The 19,130-nt window shown below is 36.6% G+C and overlaps 7 protein-coding genes across 7 annotated transcripts; 3 read left to right on the top strand and 4 right to left on the bottom strand. All coding sequences in view use genetic code 12, as the record gives it.

The window, feature by feature from the left end:
- Positions 1–91: 91 nt before the first annotated feature.
- Positions 92–1,747, top strand: PVL30_001037 (uncharacterized protein; the record flags this gene model as incomplete). Its single annotated transcript, XM_001528502.1, has 1 exon — positions 92–1,747. The coding sequence occupies one exon, from the start codon at positions 92–94 to the stop codon at positions 1,745–1,747; it is 1,656 nt and encodes a 551-aa protein (XP_001528552.2).
- Positions 1,748–1,927: 180 nt separating this feature from the next.
- On the bottom strand, positions 1,928–3,781 carry AMN1 (Antagonist of MEN (Mitotic Exit Network); the record flags this gene model as incomplete). The annotated part of the gene is made up of 1 exon (XM_001528501.1): positions 1,928–3,781. The coding sequence occupies one exon, from the start codon at positions 3,779–3,781 to the stop codon at positions 1,928–1,930; it is 1,854 nt and encodes a 617-aa protein (XP_001528551.2).
- Positions 3,782–6,513: 2,732 nt separating this feature from the next.
- On the top strand, positions 6,514–9,879 carry PVL30_001035 (uncharacterized protein; the record flags this gene model as incomplete). The annotated part of the gene is made up of 2 exons (XM_001528500.2): positions 6,514–6,520; positions 7,283–9,879. The coding sequence occupies 2 exons, from the start codon at positions 6,514–6,516 to the stop codon at positions 9,877–9,879; spliced, it is 2,604 nt and encodes an 867-aa protein (XP_001528550.2).
- A 490-nt stretch (positions 9,880–10,369) lies between these two features.
- Positions 10,370–11,269, top strand: PVL30_001034 (uncharacterized protein; the record flags this gene model as incomplete). The annotated part of the gene is made up of 2 exons (XM_001528499.2): positions 10,370–11,072; positions 11,205–11,269. The coding sequence occupies 2 exons, from the start codon at positions 10,370–10,372 to the stop codon at positions 11,267–11,269; spliced, it is 768 nt and encodes a 255-aa protein (XP_001528549.2).
- An 833-nt stretch (positions 11,270–12,102) lies between these two features.
- On the bottom strand, positions 12,103–12,692 carry CMC4 (Cx9C motif-containing protein 4, mitochondrial; the record flags this gene model as incomplete). Its single annotated transcript, XM_001528498.2, has 2 exons — positions 12,103–12,365; positions 12,689–12,692. 2 exons carry the CDS (start codon positions 12,690–12,692, stop codon positions 12,103–12,105), a joined length of 267 nt encoding a protein of 88 aa, XP_001528548.2.
- A 140-nt stretch (positions 12,693–12,832) lies between these two features.
- PVL30_001032 (uncharacterized protein) lies at positions 12,833–16,059 on the bottom strand (the record flags this gene model as incomplete). The annotated part of the gene is made up of 2 exons (XM_001528496.2): positions 12,833–13,832; positions 14,618–16,059. The coding sequence occupies 2 exons, from the start codon at positions 16,057–16,059 to the stop codon at positions 12,833–12,835; spliced, it is 2,442 nt and encodes an 813-aa protein (XP_001528546.2).
- A 496-nt stretch (positions 16,060–16,555) lies between these two features.
- On the bottom strand, positions 16,556–18,397 carry PVL30_001031 (uncharacterized protein; the record flags this gene model as incomplete). The annotated part of the gene is made up of 1 exon (XM_001528495.1): positions 16,556–18,397. The coding sequence occupies one exon, from the start codon at positions 18,395–18,397 to the stop codon at positions 16,556–16,558; it is 1,842 nt and encodes a 613-aa protein (XP_001528545.1).
- Between the last annotated feature and the right edge of the window lie 733 nt (positions 18,398–19,130).

The following is a 19,130-nucleotide window of genomic DNA, read 5'->3' as shown; positions in this document are numbered from 1 at the left end:
AATGGAGCTGGCGGACATTCCAAAAATGTGGAGATTTAATAGTTCTACCATTGAATCTTAAGTACAATCAATAGAACAACAGTAATAAGATATGGAGGCCTTAAGATCAAGAACTGAGGCACATCTTCAAAATGTTTTGTCTAACAGATCAGAAATACGTCATATTGATCCTCAAAATAATCTCGGTGATGCTGACTTGTTGCACCAGATTGGTTATAAACAGGAATTACGTCGTCACTACTCCACCCTCCAAATGTTTGGTGTGGCCTTTTCTATCATGGGTTTACTACCAAGTATATCTTCTGTGTTAGTGTTGGGCTTGGAAGCTGGACCAGCTGGTTTGGTCTGGGGATGGTTTATTGCATGCGTATTTATCTTTTGCCTCGGTTGCTCATTAAGTTTTTTGGGTAGTGCAATTCCAACCAGTGGTGGATTGTACTACTATACCAACTACTATTGTCCTGATTCAATTCGTGTTCCCTTGAGTTTCTTAATTGCATGTTCCAACTCTCTTGGGTTAATTGGAGGCTTGTGCAGTATCAGTTATGGTTTTGCTGTGGAATTATTATCGGCAGTCTCACTTTCTAAAGATGGAAATTTTGACATCACCAATGCCAAATGTTATGGAGTCTTTGCAGCATGCGTTATCACATGTGTGACCATTCTGTGTTTGGCTACAAAACATGCAGCCGCGTTGCAAACAATTTCGATTGCTGTCAACGTATTTCTTATTCTTTTGTTTATCATTGCTGTACCTGTAGGAGTTGGTCACGGATTCAATAATCGTGAGTTTATTTTTGGCAATTTCGAAAATTCAAGAGATTGGAATGCGGTTTGGAGTGGGTTTCTTGCGTTACAACCTGCTGCATGGACTATTGGTGGTTTTGACTCTGTCATCCATCTTTCGGAGGAAGCTAAAAATGCTCAAAGAGCCATTCCCTTTGGAATCTTGGGTTCGATTTTTGCTTGCTGGATCCTTGGTTGGGTTATAGTTGTTGTGTGTGCTGCATGTATTCAAAACGGTGATGTCTCACGACTCTTGGCTTCCGAAACCGGCTCCCCAATGGCACAGATCATTTACGATGCTTTGGGGAAAAAATGGGCTGTAGCTTTCATGTCATTGATTGCTGTTGGTCAATATCTTATGGCAATTTCAATGTCAATTGCTCTCTCTAGACAGATTTGGTCATTTGCGCGTGATGATGGTTTGCCAATTGTCTACAAGTGGGTAAAATATGTTAACCCCCAAGTTAAAGTGCCCATAAGGGCTACTGTCTTTGCTGGTATTATGTCGTTGATCTTGGGTCTTTTGGTTTTAATCAATGGAAGTGCTGGATCTGGGGCCTTGTTCTCGTTAGGTATCTGTTCCAACTCTCTTGCATTCTTGACTCCCGTGGTTTTGATACTCTTACCATATGGCAGAAGATTATTTGTGCCTGGTCCGTTTCATTTAGGTAAAGTTTTGACTTCGGTGGTAAATGGGTTGACTGTATTTTGGCTATTGCTTATTATGATCATTGCTATGTTTCCTGATAGCAAGAGTGTGAACAAAGATTCAATGAACTACACTGTGGTGATCAATATTGGCGTTTGGGCATTGTCCTTAATCTATTACTATGTTTGGGGTTACAAGTCGTACTCAGGTCCAAGAAGCAACTTGGACGACGTCGACGTCAATTACGAAGACAAAGGTTCTAATACATCAGAAGTACACGGTATTGATATTTTGTTGGAAGAAAAGGCATAAATCCTCATAAGATTGTAATCTAAAGATTGTATCGAGGTTTACTCTAGCAGAGATTGAAAGTTATTATAAAGTTACATTTATAGTCAGGTCATGCGAGTACTTTTTTACTTATTTGTTTTTATCCTTGTATTTTTGAATTTATTATATTTCACTTTCTTGTTTGTTTATTTATTTTTTTCTTCATTCGTGAAATCTTCTAAGTCTAGATACTTGGTCGAGAGACAAGTCTGTATCGTCTCCATGAACAAACTGGTTGATATCGTTGACAATTTTTTGGGACATTACTCTATCAATCTCCAACTCTTGAATTCTGTACCTGTACATCAATTCCTCGCAGAGTTCAAGAAGGAAAAAAATGCCCGTTTTCTCATGCCCGTAGTCCTTTGCTCTCTTGTACGCAATTAGACCTGCTAAATCAATGAGTTGTAAATTATGACGTAACTCAAGCACGCTGAGATAGCGCAAGGCCGTTGTATTAGTTGTGAAAATGGAAGTTATGCACTGGTTGCTTATTTGGCAGCAATTATTCAATGATAATCGTGCAAGATCTGGAAGTGCTGCAATTTCCCAAAGTACTCTGTCTGTGACGTATGATCCTGAAAGACCCAATGTGTGAAGTCTTTTGTTGTTCCTGACAAGAATATGCAATGAAGAGTCCGTAATTAAATGGCCCTTATTCTTTCTTCCAACATTAACAACTTTCAAGTTCTTATTTTTCTCAAATATGCTGTAGAGTCCAGAATCAGTTATCAATTCGCATGCTCTTAAATCTAGCAATTCTAACTTTTGACAAAATTGACTCACTTTGTAGCAAAACGTATCATCGACTGCCTTGTTTCCCGTGATAACAATTTCCGTCAAATTTGATGCGTTTGTGAATAATTGCCAAGATGGTTGAATTTTGGGACACATAAAGAGATGGAACGAACGTAGTTTGCTAAAATCCATTTGGTGGTTAAGAAAGTTAAACGTTGATTGCTTTAAGCGAAATATTTTATGAAGATTGAAAACACGAGGTTGTTGTTGTTGCTGTTGCTGCTGCTGCTGCTGCTGCTGGTGGCGGTGGCGGTAATGGTTGTCAGCTCCTTTTGTTTCCTCCAATTTGGACATGATGTATTTCTGTAGTCTTGTTTCATCATCAAAGTAGAACTTCTGCAGCAAAACCTGTTTTGTGATTTTATTGAATAGTTTGTTTACCAAGAGGCAATTGTAAAGAGGGTTATTAAGGTATCTATCATTAGACTCAACCACTTCTTTTTCTTTCAATGCTAGTTCTGCTAGTCTTTTGCTTCCATAGATAAGCATTGCATGGTTGTGGCTTATTGGTTTTCTCCTCACGGGAGTAGCTTCATGTGGAAGCACGGTGTTTTGTGCATCCACGTACGTTATTATGCGATGAACAATTTCCGGGATTTCGAATATGGACGGTGTTGATGGTTCAACCTCTCGTTGCGAAGCACGTAGTCCTTCATATAGGCTTTTCCTTTGAAACTCAAACTCAAAATGTGGCTCGTCTAAAAAGATGAATTTATGTTTTTGTTTTGTTGGTGTTACCTCAGGTGAATATTGCAGATTGTTGTTATCATCATCATCATCGGTCAAATCAGGTAAGCTTTCCAAATCTGTTTTAGAATCGGATGTATATGACGTATCAAAGTCGGTGATATATGGCATGTTATCTAAATCTCCACCTACCGAATTACATCTTCCTACTCTTCCTCCTAAATCTCCTCCCTTTCTTCTTCCTCTTCTGCTTCTTCTTCTTTCTCTTCCACTTCCTTCTCTGCTACTGCTGCTGCTGCTGTTGTTGTTGTTGTGGCTTCTATTGTTGATGTTTTCATTCTCTTGTCCTGCTCCTGCGCCTGCTCCTCTCCTGTACGATTGAGGCCATGATTTAACCAAATCTATACGAGCTTTTTTGAATGGTGATGTACTCTGTCCACTTTGGTTGTAGGATTCTTCTGCGTAGTCCGATCCTTTACTTAGCCTGGGGTTTTCATGACAAGATGTGCAACAATTGGCGTCTATATCCATAGTGTTTTATTTTTGTGTATGATTATGCAAATATAATTATTTTAATAATAATAATAAAATAAAAAAGAATAAGAGAGAGTATTAGTAAAGTCGATTAAAAAGTTTGTATGGTAACCTTGGATCCGAGGCAGACACAATGAATTGAATATGAACGAAGGAAAATGCAAATTAGTGATTAAAACTGATGAAAAGATAGACTTGGGTGAGTTGAAGGATGGACATGAAACTTTTGTTTTTCCCCCTTGTATTAATTTGGCCCTGCAGATGGGGAGTTCAAGTATATACTGGTGACTTAAACTACCAGATAATGGCTTAATGGGAAAGTCAAATGGAATGTAGATGAGAACAAAGTTGGAAATGGTGAAGGGGATGGAAGGGATGAAGATGTTCTTATATATATAGATATACAGAAATATATTTACATGGATGCAAACTTGCATCGAAAAAGAAAAAAAAAATTAAATACATGTATGTGTAAATGTATGTGTAAATGTATGTGTAAATGTATATGTATACATACATACATTTATAAATAAAAAAGGTACCCTTGTTCGTATTTATCAAGAAAAGCCAGCGATGAAATATGTACCACTATCTTGAAGCCACAGGGTAGTAGAGAGTCGAGAAGTGATAAAGAAAACCATTAATGCCTCAAGAATTCTTTTGCTTGACATTGAGTATGTTTCATGCTTAATTAATGCTTAATTGATGCTTAGTTTATTCTTGAGAAATTGCTCGTTCAGAACTTGTTTAGTTTCTCAATACTGGAATGCATCTGATTAAATGCTTGACTTAATTCTAATTCAGGTACTGCGTTAAGCGTACACAGCGTACACAGCGTACACATTGCCTTTGTACCACGAATTAACAGGGTATGGAGAAAAGAAGAGGCTTGCACTTCAAAAGTTCTCTTAATGTTTTGGAGGGCTGGCTGGTTCTCCACTGGATTTGCCATTATTCGCGCACAAAAAGAAAATTAATAATAATCAACAATAATAAAAATATTAATAAAAACAAAAAATTGATATTTTTGAAATTTGGGAGGAAAGGCCAAAAAAAAAAAAAAAAAAAAAAAATTGATTTTCACATAGATTGATACATTTATCTATGTACATATGCACTGGTTTTTGGTAGATTATGCATACTTTGCCTTATTATATAGTATATTTCCCACACGAATCCATTTACTTACTGGTAATTCATTTAGTTTCAAACTGTGTTTATTATTTGACTTTGCATCTCTGTACTAAAAAAAAAAGATGCACAGGAAATAAGGCAGCACCTCCTGGCCCACGGCGCTTGCAATATCGCCCACTCTTGTTTATTTTATTTTTTTTTAGGACTTCTTCTTCTTCTTCTGTTTTTTCTCAAAACTTTAACGTTGGATGCTCGTTATTACTGAAGCTCAAACGCTCAACACTCTCAATAGTGTTTGGCTAAACTATGCTGATTACGGGTTTAAAAGACCCTTTTCAGCAGCTTTAAACTGTGTACCTGAACTCTAATTTTTCTACCCTTATCGCCACCTCTGTCTCATTGCTGGTTCATTTTTTATTTTTATTTTTTTTTGGTTTCTTTGTTTATTGCCTCGTGTTTTAACTCATTCGTTGCAATTATTCTAATTAAAAAAGTTTTGTTCGTCAAGGATTCGTTCAACCACCGTCAATGCACCATAAAAGTACCGTCACAAAGCATACGGTTGAGATGTTTGATGATGATGACGATGATGATGAAGAAGAAGATGGAGTACAAGTGTGTATTGCCTCTAGACCAATCAACAACTGCTGGTTGCAAGAAGAAATAAAAACATAAAAAGAAAGGGGGGGAACAAAATAAAAAGCAAAAAGATTAAGAAAACCTCTTGAAGAACATCGTCTTTATCTTTTTTTGGATCGTGTATAATCAAAAGCAAAACTGCAATTTCTTATCAATCATATTATTGTTGGTCATTTCTCAAAGTTTATTGCTATATCTTCGTAAAATATCTAATGTTTTTCGTAAAAAAAAGAACAAGTCCTGGCTTTTGTTGTGCAAGAGTTTTATTTGTTTAAACCCACATTGTTCAGCTATTTGCCAACCAATTACTTGAACTTTATATACCATTTCCTCCATTGTTTGTAAATTTCTCCGTAATGAGTAATACACTTTCGAATTTATAGCCTGCCCTTTATATTGCTTTTGGCTTACAGCAATAGATTGGTCATGGCAAAAAGCCAATTAAAAAACTGAACATAACTTTATAAAAAACCAATACAGTTGAAATTCTTTTCTACAAGTTCTCCTAACGTATACGTATACATATATTTATATGGGTGTGTGTCTGTGTGTGTCAGTACGAGTATGTGTGTGTCAGTACGAGTATGTGTGTGATGTCAATAAAATTTGTGCAATTTGGTTGCAAAGTTTTATTTCTCTTCTGAGAGAGACCTATATAGTCGCAAATTCCAAAAATTTGTTGACAAGTATATCTTGAAGAATTAGTCTGAAAACATATGTATCTATGAAAAAAAAGAAAGAAGAAAAAGAAAAAGAAAAAGAAGAAGAAAAAGAAGAAGAATAGTTGATTCCAAAGAGTCTATTGGCAGAACAAAATGGTTTTTTTTTTGCAAAAAATTTGAGGCAATCGAGTCTAGATTGTTTCAAGTGTTGTGCTTATCTACTTTTGGCAAGGAGCGAAAGGGAATGAGAGTATTCAACTCACAGATGTATATGTGTTTGCTTCTACTGCTGTTATGAATGGTGATATACTTCCGCTGTAATCCTTTGCTTTGTCGCTCCTGTTCTACTTGCTCCAAATATACGCATATTATTAATCTCAATTATCGCAAAACTCCTTTACATAGCCACAACAACTTATGCGCATATCTATTTCCTTGTTTCTTTTGTTATTGTTGTTTTTTCCATTCTTTTCATTTTTTGCTTCTTTTGCTTCTTAGCTTCTTTGCTTCTACTCTCATTCTTTCCTTTCGAAAATATCGTCCAGTTTGCAAGTCGTCAAATTTTTTTTAAAAACTACGCATACCCTTAAACACACGGGGTTTGGATTGAAAGAGCAAGAAAATTACATTTCGGACTTTCTTTTCATTTCGTGGTAACTATCTTGATATTTTTTCTTGTTCTTTTTTTTTTTTTTTCTCTTTAATTAATTTTTAATTTCTTTTTTTTCTTTGTTTTTTTTTCCCCCTTTGCCTTTCTTTGGGCCTTTCTCCAATTAATCCTGCAAATCTGTTTCGGAAAAACTGTTGCATATTCTTACAGCAAACCTGCTCATCAACATTATACCCAGTTTATCTTCCTCTTTAATTTTTTTTTCCCATTTCGTTTTGGTTTTCCATCTTTCCTACCTATCCCACAAATTTTATCAGCAGCCATCAAAGTAATAAAAGCACAGTTACTACTACAACAACAACAACAAACCTAAACACACACACCTATTTAAACATATATATATATACATATATATACACATATTTATATACAACTGTGAGTATTCTCTTATAGACCTTACCACCATGTTGAAAAAGGGACACCACAGTACCAACACGAGCAGGTCGACTTCACTTTTTCAAATCCGGTTGAAACATCTTGAACACGACGTGTTGGTCCTAAAAGGAAATGAACACGAAGCAGGCTCAGTGCTACTTTCCGGAAATATAGTCTTATCTGTGAATGAACCAATTTCGGTAAAGAGACTTACATTAAGACTCTACTCTACTTTGAGATTGAAAGCAGATCTCTCATCTGGATCGTCTGCCGCAACTGGATCGAGTAGAAGGCTGTTGAACTTCACAAAGAAAGTTTATGAACACGTATGGGATCCAAGTGAATTCAACAACTATCTAGATCATGTTTATGATAGAGATGATCAAACCGGAGGACGCACATCCCCTTCACCATCTCAATCGCCAAGTCAACAACCTCCTATACAAAAGAACCACTCTACGACTTCTTTAGCAAGTCTTCGCTCAAGAAGCGGTCTCGGCTTATCACGTTTGGGTTCTTCGGGTTCTTCTTCAACGAATTTGATGCACATGGCAACTTCCAATCATCATGCCATTGGAGCTTCCAACCATGTCCTTGTTCAAGGCAACTACGAAATACCTTTTAGCGCAATCTTGCCAGGTAGTATGCCAGAGACAATTGAAGGACTTCCTGGCTGTTCGTGCGTCTACAGATTGGAAGCAAATATAGAAAGAGGAAAGTTTCACAGCACCATGGTTGCTAAAAAACATCTTAGAGTTGTGCGAACATTGACCACAGATGCTGTTGAGTTATCAGAAACAATAGCTGTAGACAACACGTGGCCAAAAAAAGTTGAGTACTCGCTCAGTTGTCCCACGCGGGCGTTGGCTATAGGAAGTGGAACCCCTATCAGCATCATGCTTGTACCTTTATTAAAGGGTTTGACATTGGGAGATATCAAGATTCAGTTGATTGAGTTTTATTCCTACATGGGCAATGTCCCACCAATGCACAGTGCCGAAAGAGTTATAGCATCAAAAAAAATACCAAAGAAGGACCCCTCTGAGTTAGAGTTTGATAAATGGGAGTTTGAAACTTTTATGAGACTACCAGCTAGTTTATCCAAATGTTGTCAGGATGTTGACGGGGAACATGTTAAAGTTAGGCACAAGTTGAAATTCAACATTGGTCTAATCAATCCGGATGGGCATGTGTCAGAATTAAGAGCATCTTTACCGATTCAATTATTCATATCGCCTTTTGTCACCGTTAGCTCAAAACCTGATGCAGAGTTTTTAGAAGATGATGGGATTGGCAGTGCTTCTGCCACTAATGATGGCGAGGAAGAAGTTTTATTCACTAGCGACTCCTTTGAACAGCTAAACAATCTTGAGCAAGCAAATAACATCAATAATAATAATAATAATAACGGCACTGATAACAACACAAACAATAATAATAATAATAGTGGGCTCGCGTCAAATAGCAGCTCACATACATCTTTGACTGGTTTGGTTGCGCCACCATTGTATGAGAGACACATATATGATCGATTATGGAGCGATGTTTCACCAGTAGAAACACCCTTGACTTCAGGTGCTTCTACTCCGAGAAGTCGACCAGGTGGAGCCGATGAATATGGCCAATACTCTATGCAACCATTGGACTCTTCAGCTTTAACTGAGAATTTAAGACAATTGAGTCTACAGAGACAAGCGCAAGAAGCTGAACACAACCTGACGGGTAACGGGCGAGGCGCAACTTTTAATTTCAATCTCGATGACGAAGATGAACAGTCCAGCGATCCAACTCATCGAAACTTAAACTCAAGCGATTTATATGCACATTCTAGAATGCCAGGTTTGGCTAGAAATCAGAGCTTTTTAAGAGAACACCCAATGACACCTCCAGTGCACTTGTCGAGGGTCAATTCCGATGCCAACATCTTGAACAGTAGCGAATTGTCACGTGTACCATCTTATCAACAAGCTATGAAGAGTGATAGAAGCGATGATTTCTCGCCTGCTTATGAAGGACCCTCGCCATCCTCATTGACAACAAATTTACATCAACACTCGAACTCGAACTCGAACTCGCATATTAATTTGCAAGACGTGAATCGCCATTTAACACAACAACCGCGGTCACTGGGCTCTCGCTTGGGAGGAGGAATAGGTGGTAAAATTGCGTCCTCTCGAGGATCATCACAAGGCTCGTCTCCAGCAAGTTCAAGAAATGTGTCATCGTCAAATTTAGCTGGCATGTTTGCTTCGGCAAAAAAATCAGCAACCAATTTGACCACTGGTGGTCACCCTTCTGCTGGTTCAGCTTCTGCTTCTGCGTCTTCTCATAGCCATACACCTGCTCACTCTCCTACCCCTGCCCCCGTACCGCAGAGAAATGGACACTTGAATCCCACAGTCGCAAGTTCTAGTAATTCATCGTTGAACAACCCGGGATTGTCAACTAGCCCTCTGACACAAACACAGATGCGGCAACCAAGTCCGCATGATCAGAGTGTGAGTCAATTATCAAGGAGTGCCAGTGAGCGCTCGGTTAAGCATCCTGTGCGCTCCACGTCAAGTTTAAGTTTGCACAATCTACATTTCTTGAATAAAAAGAAAGACAAAAAGTAGTTTCTTGTATCGTACTATATATTAATATATCTATATCTCTCTATATATATAAACTTCCATACAAATATAGCGAGCATTGTAGAAGATATGATCAAAAAAAAAAAAATTCCGCTACTTCGAATCATTCTTTTTATTTTCTATTTCATTTTTTACTTTTTACTTATCATTTTTCATTTTTCATCTTCATTTTTATTAGATTGAAATATTGTGAATTACGTACCCTAGATTGTGGATATGACGTAACGTTAAAGGTGTATATTTGTAGAATGGTTCATCCGCATCCAACCGCACCGGAATTCGCACCGGCGACAGATTGTCAAAAGAAAACAAAGAGAAAAGAAGTAGAAAAAAGTAAAAAAGTAAAAAAGTAAAAAAAAGGCTAATAAATCTCAAACCACATTTGGAACAATTGATTTGGTTTGCAGCAACTATACAACACCATTTATCTATTTTACTACATTCTCATTTTTCCACTCCACACTTAACATTAATGATTCGCCCGAAAGCTCCCTTAGTATTGTCTCGGCTTTTCAGCCTCAACCCACTGCATCCGCCTTCGCATTTCACAAATCGCAAGCAAGTTCCTCAGCCATACCAGACGCCTGAAACTAATTATCAATTACCTTCCATATCCAATCATGGGCAATATCAGCATGGGAACCATTCGCCAGTTCTGAGTCCTCATACTACAAATATACCATCACTGTCATCATCTTTGCCTTCCTCCTCCTCCTCTTCTTCTTCTTCTTCTTCTTCTTCCACTTCACCATCTACTTCACCATCGTCACTGAATTCACATCCTCATGAGAATTCCATAAGAGAAATTACTGGACTACTTGCAATGTTTGCTCTTGCATACATTGCAATAGACAACTATACAGAACGCATGAAACTTGAGAAACTTCACACTGAGACAACGGCGATCAACTTGAAAGCGTTACAGGTGCAACAACTAAATTATCAAAAGGAAAGAAAGAAGAAGGATTTGCAATTATTGCAGGAAAGAAGAGAGTTGGCAAAAAGAAATTTCAAAATGGCTTTGCATATCGCAATGTTGAGGAAGCAGTTGTTGGATGCGGGAATGGATCCAATTAGCTTAGACGCTTCTATAGCGGAGTTTGAAAAGAGTGTAAAAGCAGATAATTCAATAAAAAACGTTACAGGGCAGTACCTCTGGCTTGACGATTCTTCAGGTATGTTTAAATGATACATGTTTATTATGACACGCAATGGAACGTAAACGTGAAAGAGAGATGATAATGTGTCTATGTCTCTGTAAATGGTTTGATTATTGTTGAAATAGAATATTAACTGATTATTTTTAGATTACAAACCCTTTGTGCCCGACTCGATGGAGTATGACAAGGCCAGAAAACCAAACCAAGTATAGGAGGATTGATAATACGCACAAATGAATACAATTCGACAAGGTTTCTTTCAAATCAAGAACAAACAAGAATCGGCACTTAGGTATATATAGCAGATTTGAACAAGATGAGAAAGAAAGATAATGAAAAAAAAATCGAAATCGAAATCGAAAAAGAAAGAAGAAGAAGAAGAAGAAGAAGAAGAAGTAGTAGTAGAAGTAGAAGAAAACAGTTACTAAAGTAAACTTGATTTTCTACTGGAGAAAGAAATAAGTATGAATGGGTAAGTACAACACAAGTTTGGTAGTAAATAAAGAGCACCAAGGTCGTGTGCAATTGGTTACATCTCTCTCACTCGCTCAATTTCTCTCTCTGTGCTTCTCATAAATTTAAAATATTTCTCTTCAAATTTTTCATCCTCTTTCTTCTTTTACTTCTTCTTTTTCCTTTTCTTTTTCTTCTTTTTCCTTCATCAATGTCTTTAATTAAATTTGACGCCCATTAGAGTCACGGTTTTTATGGTATTTTCTTCCACATAACAACTATCTTTCATTAATATGTGAAGGATTTTCGTGCTCGGGTAAGTCATAGAGTTAATTTCCAGTGTTTTTACCAGCCTTGTTTTGTCGTGTATATCCGTTGGTGGGTATATAACGCGGTTCTAAACATATATTTAATCATGATTGAATTAGTATCCAGAATATAGAAATTATGGAGCTTGTGGATTGTGTAAGGTGTGAGGAGTGTGAGGAGTGAAGACTTTGCAAAGGGTTAGAGAATCTAAGAAATTAAGCGGAAGAAGATTTTCTTTTTTCTTTTTTTCTATTTTCTATTTTCTTTTTTTTCGAAGAATATTTCAATGTCGTTTATTTTCTAGTAAGGTTGCATCTATTTGACCTAGCGATCTTTGCTTGAGCTTTAATTGTAGTAATTTGAATTTTGGACAGCATACGCTTTTGGCGTCAACACCATTTTCCTCATAAAAATTTTTGCAGCACTGGTAAAGGTCGTCGATGTACTTCGTACATTTTGCCTCATTGTACCCATTTCCCTGGAGACAATCTTGTATGGCACATGCTTTCGCTTGACACGCTTGTGAAGCTTGTGAAGCTTGTGATTCTTCTGACATTCAGCGGTACTAAGTATATGTAACTTGTTAAATTAACTGAAATTGTTGAGTATTGGTAAATTTGGAATTGGATCCAAAGAAAAGTGAAGTAAGCTATTTCCAACTTTCGAAAGCAAGTATTTTATATTCCCTTTTCCTTTTTTCGTCTTTTTATTTTTTAGTGGAAAAGGGGAAGATGTTTTATTTTTGCCCTCGCTGATTATTCCGCACTCGCCGCATGTCCACTAGCTACTGTCAAACGCATTTCTGCCGTCTGGGGGGCCTGAAACAGGATCACGAATGACAACAAAAAAAAATTATACTCTAATTGAACCCATAATTTTAATCTTAAAGTTAATCTTCATTCTGATTAGAATCATATCAATGAATGATAATCTTAATGATAATCTTAATGATGTAGAAAAAAAATACTAATAGTAAGGAAAATAGTGAAAAATAATATTGATAACGTACTTGCTCAATCTATACTAGCTTTATCTAAATCTGTATGGTAGTCATCTTCATCGTACTCACTAGGTTCTCTAATAACCAATGGAACAAATTCTTTTTTAGCTTCTTCCTTTTGCATCTTAAATTTGCTACTGAAGAATATCAAACTTGCAAGAAACAACGATACTAATAATGTTATTAAACCCCATCTCGAAAGGTACCAACGAAGCGACTCAATTTCAGATCGAATCGCAGAGTCGAGTTCCGTGGTTATTTTGTGGTTTGTTTCCTGGATCCTCAAAAACAACTTTTTCACATTTAAGGTATTTTCAGACTTTTGCTCATTAATGGCAACTTGAGAATCATTTTTCAACTTTAAGTAATCATTGTTAAGCTCGTCGGTGATGATATTGAAATCTCTCTCCAAAATATTGACTAAAGTAATCAACTCATTAATGTGTTGTTCTCGACTTCGTGTAATGTCAACTCGAATCTCTTGTTGAGCGCTTTCAAATAAGTACTGTTCGCTTTCCAATTCGTATTGCTGAGCATATATCGTAGATAATTTGGATAATTTCGAGTTCAACTGATAAATGAGTAAATAAATAATGGAATCGGCTTGAGCATCAGTGAACCCCGCTTCCTTTAATTTCGAAAAGACAGAATATGTATCAAGATACGGCTCGAGGTTATCAAAGATCTCGGTCAAAAACTCTTCCTTATGCGATCCTTCCGGGAGCATTTTGGCATCACCAGGTTTCGTAGACTCGCTCAATTCATTGTGTATAATACTTAAGGATGGCGGCTTTTTTATTTCAAACCCATGTGGTTTTGCTGCTTGCTGTGCTTGCTGTGCTTGTTGTGCTTGCTTTCCCGCCTCCTGGCTAGTTGTATTGCTTTTAGCACTGTTTTTTGTTTCATCCTTGGCACCGGTTTTAGTTTCAGCTTTGTTTTTGTCTTGAGAGTTGCTTGTCGTATTGACCTTGAAGTTTCCACTCTTTTTTGAAACATCTTCAAATAGTCTTATACTGTATGTTAAGTGTCGTCGGCTTTGTGCTGTGAGTTTTGTGTTGGTTGCAATAAGGGTGGTTTCACGTATATGAGTATTTGCATACTTGAGGTACCTGGAAGGGCATTTTATATTGATGCATAGCCGTGCAAGTGAGTGATTCATTGGACGACTCGCTCGAATATAGGTGTAGAATCAAGAAAGCAAATAAAAAGAGAAAAATGATAAAAGGAAACAAAGAAAGAAAGAAAAATAAGTGTATATGTGTGTTTGTAGTATCAGGGGTATAGTGATTGCAGCAGGAATGTTGATGAAGGAATAGGAATAGGAATATGGTGTATAAGATTTTAGTTATTTGTTAATAGTATCGAGTTTGCTCGTGTGGCAGACTATGGTAACCAATTTCATTCTATTTGCAAAGTAAACGCGATATATATTTATGAAAGCAATAGAGAGAGAGAGAAAGAGTGAGAGAGAGAGAGAGAAAAGGCAAAATCACAAAACCAGATGAAATCATAATTGCAAATGGAAGCAAACACAAGCGAGCTATTAATAATCAAAGGTGCTAATCGAGATAGACAACCCAGACCAAAGAAAAAGTCAAGATGAGACGGTCTAGGCAAACAAGCTATATGAAAAAAAGCTATATAAAAAAAGAACAAAAAAAAATGAGCCATAAATCACCAGATAAGCAATGCAAGATAGACACAGTTTGAAAATGGAACTAACAATTATATCACAATATTTGGTGTATTCATTTAGTCATCGCCAATTTATTTTTTTTCACTCTTTAAAACGGAGAACTCAGTCGAATACTCCAATACAAAACGATATAAAGCTCTAGTGAAAAATGGGAAACCAAATCTAAGGTGTGAAAAATAGACAACTGGGTCACTTTGTGTATCAGCAGTTTTTTCGATGCATGTGTAGCCGTGAAGTTGATTACTTGTCATAGCCGCATTATTGCAACTTACAATCAATTCTGGAATTGGCGGGAGATTTTCATTAAATACTTTGCTTTTCGGGGTCAAGTCCAGGCAATTGGTCATAATATTCTGAAGGTTTATTGTTCGCAAGCGTATATCGCACAAATATACTGTCAATGTTCTTTGCTCCTGGTACTCAGCTATTATAGCTTCGATTTCAATTTCTTCTTCCATGTCATTAACATTACTTTTATTGTGATTTTTATTCTTATTTCTGTCTTTAATATTATTATTATTATTAATATTGTTGTTGTTGTTGTTGTTGTTGTTATTACTATTAATGTTATTGTTACTAGAATTGTAATAATCATAGTCATATCCATAGTCACGATCATCATCATTGCTGAATAAGTTTGCAAGATCAATTGCATATTGTTTATTGGTGAATTTATCAATTATTATGATAATATTTGGCATCATTGATTTAAACTCCGAAAGCTCAGTGGGGTCACAGGTGTTGGCTATAGCGACCAATTCCGCCAAGATTGCATCTTTGATAGCATCAATGGATGAATCTATTTGCTCCCAACAATTTCCCAGCTTTTCATAAATGCTCACTTCTTCCATGGTGTGAACTAGACAACACCATGTGATAAATTGCCCAACTTCCCTCAACAACCTGACACGTTCAGCAGCAACGTGGGACTTACACTGTGTAAAATATTCATTGCGTGAAGCAATGATATATTGCACCTTTTTTTTCTCGGGAACGATTATATTGCGATCAGAATCAAGATATGGTTGTGGTACATTGGGCGGAGCTTTCAAAGCTGGCAGTGTACATTTTAGAATCAAGCACACCGATCTTGGGGTATTGGACTTTGGAATCTTTTGTAAATAATTTCTAAGACCAATGGGAGTGCTTTCACCAGGACAAAGAAACCTCCATAAATATTTTGGCAAACTAAATACCTCCTGCCAGTTTGCAATAAACACGTTGGTAGCAAGTAGAATAGAATGCTTATCAATTTTGCTGCTGCGTTCATGACAAATTTTATAAACTTCATACTTGAGAATAAATTTTAGAATACGAATTTTCTCAACAAAGTGCATGACAAAATTGTGTGTATCATGCAACGACATATAAGAGTATAAAATGACGGTTAAAAACACACAGTAACAATGAACCTTAAATATGTCATATGTAGTATAATTCTCTTTCAAAGAGTCCAATGCATTTGGAAACCCAATGGAAAACACACCCAAACTCGTTGCTGGCAAGACTCGAGAGTCACCAACCATTTTTTCAATATTGAACATCTTGCCAAACGTTATCGTGTAAAATGTCAATAATAATGTAAAATTGTTTTCCTGAATAATCGTTGTGGATTTTTTTCCCGCTTAAAAACGCTGCAACTATTTTAAAAAGTGTTGCAAAATATTTTACCGATAATTAATTAATAATTATATTGATTACGTAGAATAGATGACACTTTCTTCTATACAAAAGTTATATGCAAAAGAAGTAACATGCCATATTTCATCACTGAATTGACAGAAGACAATACATCTCCTTCTTCTTCATGGTTCATGTGTAGAAGTAATTTAGTAAGAACAAAAGAGATAGAGTTTGAATAGTGCACCCACAAGCAAGCACAATTCAAATAAGAAATAGAACTGTAATAATTCGAAGTAAAAAAAAAAAAAAAATCTACTAATAATTGAATACATAAGTATACATACAACCTTAGAATCACTTACATGTCTTACTAAATAATTATGTCAGCAATTATAAATACTATGAATTGGTTCTTAACTAAACATATTCCTCTGTAGTGCTACTTTCGTCATCAACAAATGGTTCAATGTCAATGGCTATTGAGTTTTCGTCATCGCTTGTCTTGTTTTTATTTGGAATTGTTAATTCTAACACATCGTCGTCAACAAATCTGGCTTTGATTTTGTTAAACTTGATCAATTTGTCAAATTCAAAATGTTTTTCAAAGTAAAATTCTTGATCTTTGTACTCTTTAATGAGCTTTTCAGCATCTTCTTGGATTTCTTCGTCATCATCTGATGCCTCAGCGCGGAGAAGGTCCTCATCATCGTCACCTACTTCTTCTTCTTCTTCGTCTGATGAGATATCCTCCATGTCGTCATCTTCATTAAAATCTTCATCCTCTTCTTCGTCCTCGTCATCATCTTCCAATAATGAATACTCGATAAATTCAGCAGGAGTCAACTTTGTAGTTTCAACACCCTCTTCGTCTTCGTCATCACTGCTGTCTTCTTCGTCGCTGTCTGCTAGACTGTTAAAATTCAATTTTCCCTTAATCACCAACTCATTCTCTTGTTTCAAAAATTCAATCTTGAGCTCTTCTTTAACAACAGAGGGAAGTCTGACAGTTAACCTGTATGTGCTGCCATCGATTTCCTCCAACTTGAAATCATCGCTATTAGCAACATCATCAGTCAAATCAATGACAGAGTAGTCCTCCCCCTCACTGTCTTCTTCTTCTTCTTCTTCTTCTTCTTCTTCTTCTTCTTCGCAATCACAGTCTTCGCATGGTCCGCAAATAGAATTATCTTTGTAAATAGTCAAACCTTCTTCATCTGATGTATCGTCCTCATCACTTTCGACTTCAATAAACTCTGGCTCTGAACCCAATTCAGTATCTTCGTCACTATCTGATGAAGATTCTTCTTGACTAGCTAAACCATTTTCGAATTCCTGTCTGATTGCTTCAAGCACAATTTCTTCTGCAAGTTCCTCTGGGATCTCCAATTCCTCATCGGAATCCTCTTCACTTGATGACTCGCTAGACGAATCTGATGAGTCTGAAGAACTTGAAGAGTCGGATGAGTCGGATGAGTCGGATGAGTCGGATGAGTCTGAAGAACTTGATGAACTTGATGAGTCGGATGAGCTTGATGAGTCTGAAGAACTTGATGAACTTGATGAACTTGATGAACTTGATGAACTTGATGAGCTTGATGAATCAGACTCGGTATCATCCTCAGAATCTGGGCGGATGATACGAATCACATCTTCATTATCTTCTTCTTCGCTAGATGATTCTTCTTCACTGCTGGAGCTACTTGTCGAACCTTGAGCATCGTAAAATTCAACAATTTCATCGTTTAAATCGTGAACTTCGGGTTCTGCTTCAACTTCCTCGATATCAAGTACATACTCATTTCCATCAGAGTCGACATAAATATCATTCTCGTCGATAATTTCAACATCTTCGTTGTCTTCCTCGTCGTCGTTCATGTCCTCTGAGTCTTCACTATCTTCAGCATCATCTCTGGCTTCGAGATCAAATTCGTAAACTTCCTCATCATCACTAGATGATTCCTCATCAGCACAGTCTTCACAGATATTGTCATAGTCTTCACTATCACCTTCGTAGTGCTCCTCGGCAACATTCTTCTCGTCTTCCTCTTCGTCATCAACTTGACTATCTACGTCTTCGCTTTCTTCAGCCTCGCTATCTGGCTCTTCAACATATACGTATCTATTCGATGGTTGTTGATGATAATACTTCCTGTAATGCTTTTTACTTGGAGTACTCTGCTGTTTGCTGTGACCACGACTGGGTTTTGGCGAGCGCAAACCTTTATTGCTATACTTTTTACTATTTGACTTGTAACTCATTGCGGTTACTTTTGTTTTTAATTTAGTATATTTTTTGTTAAAAGTAGTAGTTGTTGTATTAATAGTAGTTTTACTATAATTATTGATACTTCCTGTTGTTAACTTAAAAGAAAGAAAAGAATTGGGAATTCTCCAGTAGAGTGGAACTTGCTCTTGCTTTATACATTTTTGAAACTTTAAAAAAAAATGTGGGATAATTTTGCAATGAGATGGTGCGGCTCGGTTGCCTAATTTGTAGTTTGCCACCAGTACTCTAGAACATTCGCGAAAGAAAGCGAAAAAAAAAAAAATCAAAGCGAGCGAAGAGGGGGGAAAAAAAAGATGCTGCAAAAAAAATTTTCGTTCTGATAAAAATGTTTTCAGCTAGACGATGGCAAAAACAACATGTTCCATCTACTTTAGGTACAAGTCTAGGTTGTAATCAATCTTCAGTGCTAGTTTTTATCTGTGGAAAGAAATTCATTTTTTGGTTTTTGGTTTTTACTTTTTTGTTGGATTTTGTTTTCCCCTAAAACTCTGATCTTGTGAATAATGCAAAAGCTAGACAAATATATGCATTTAAATATGTAAAATGAAGCAAGGAATAAGTAACTATTTTAGTGTCTGGTCTCGATTTTCGTTGTGAGAAAAACAGAGATGCAACGACACTGAATTTTGGTGTCTGTCAGTGTCAGACACAAGATTTCGGTCTTTTTCTTTTTCTTTTTCTTTTTTTTTTGGTTCTTTGCAGACA

This window comes from Lodderomyces elongisporus, chromosome 1 (genome assembly GCF_030384665.1).
Source record: "Lodderomyces elongisporus chromosome 1, complete sequence".
Classification (NCBI taxonomy): Eukaryota; Fungi; Ascomycota; class Pichiomycetes; order Serinales; family Debaryomycetaceae; genus Lodderomyces; species Lodderomyces elongisporus.
This window is presented reverse-complemented; position numbering and strand designations above follow the sequence as displayed.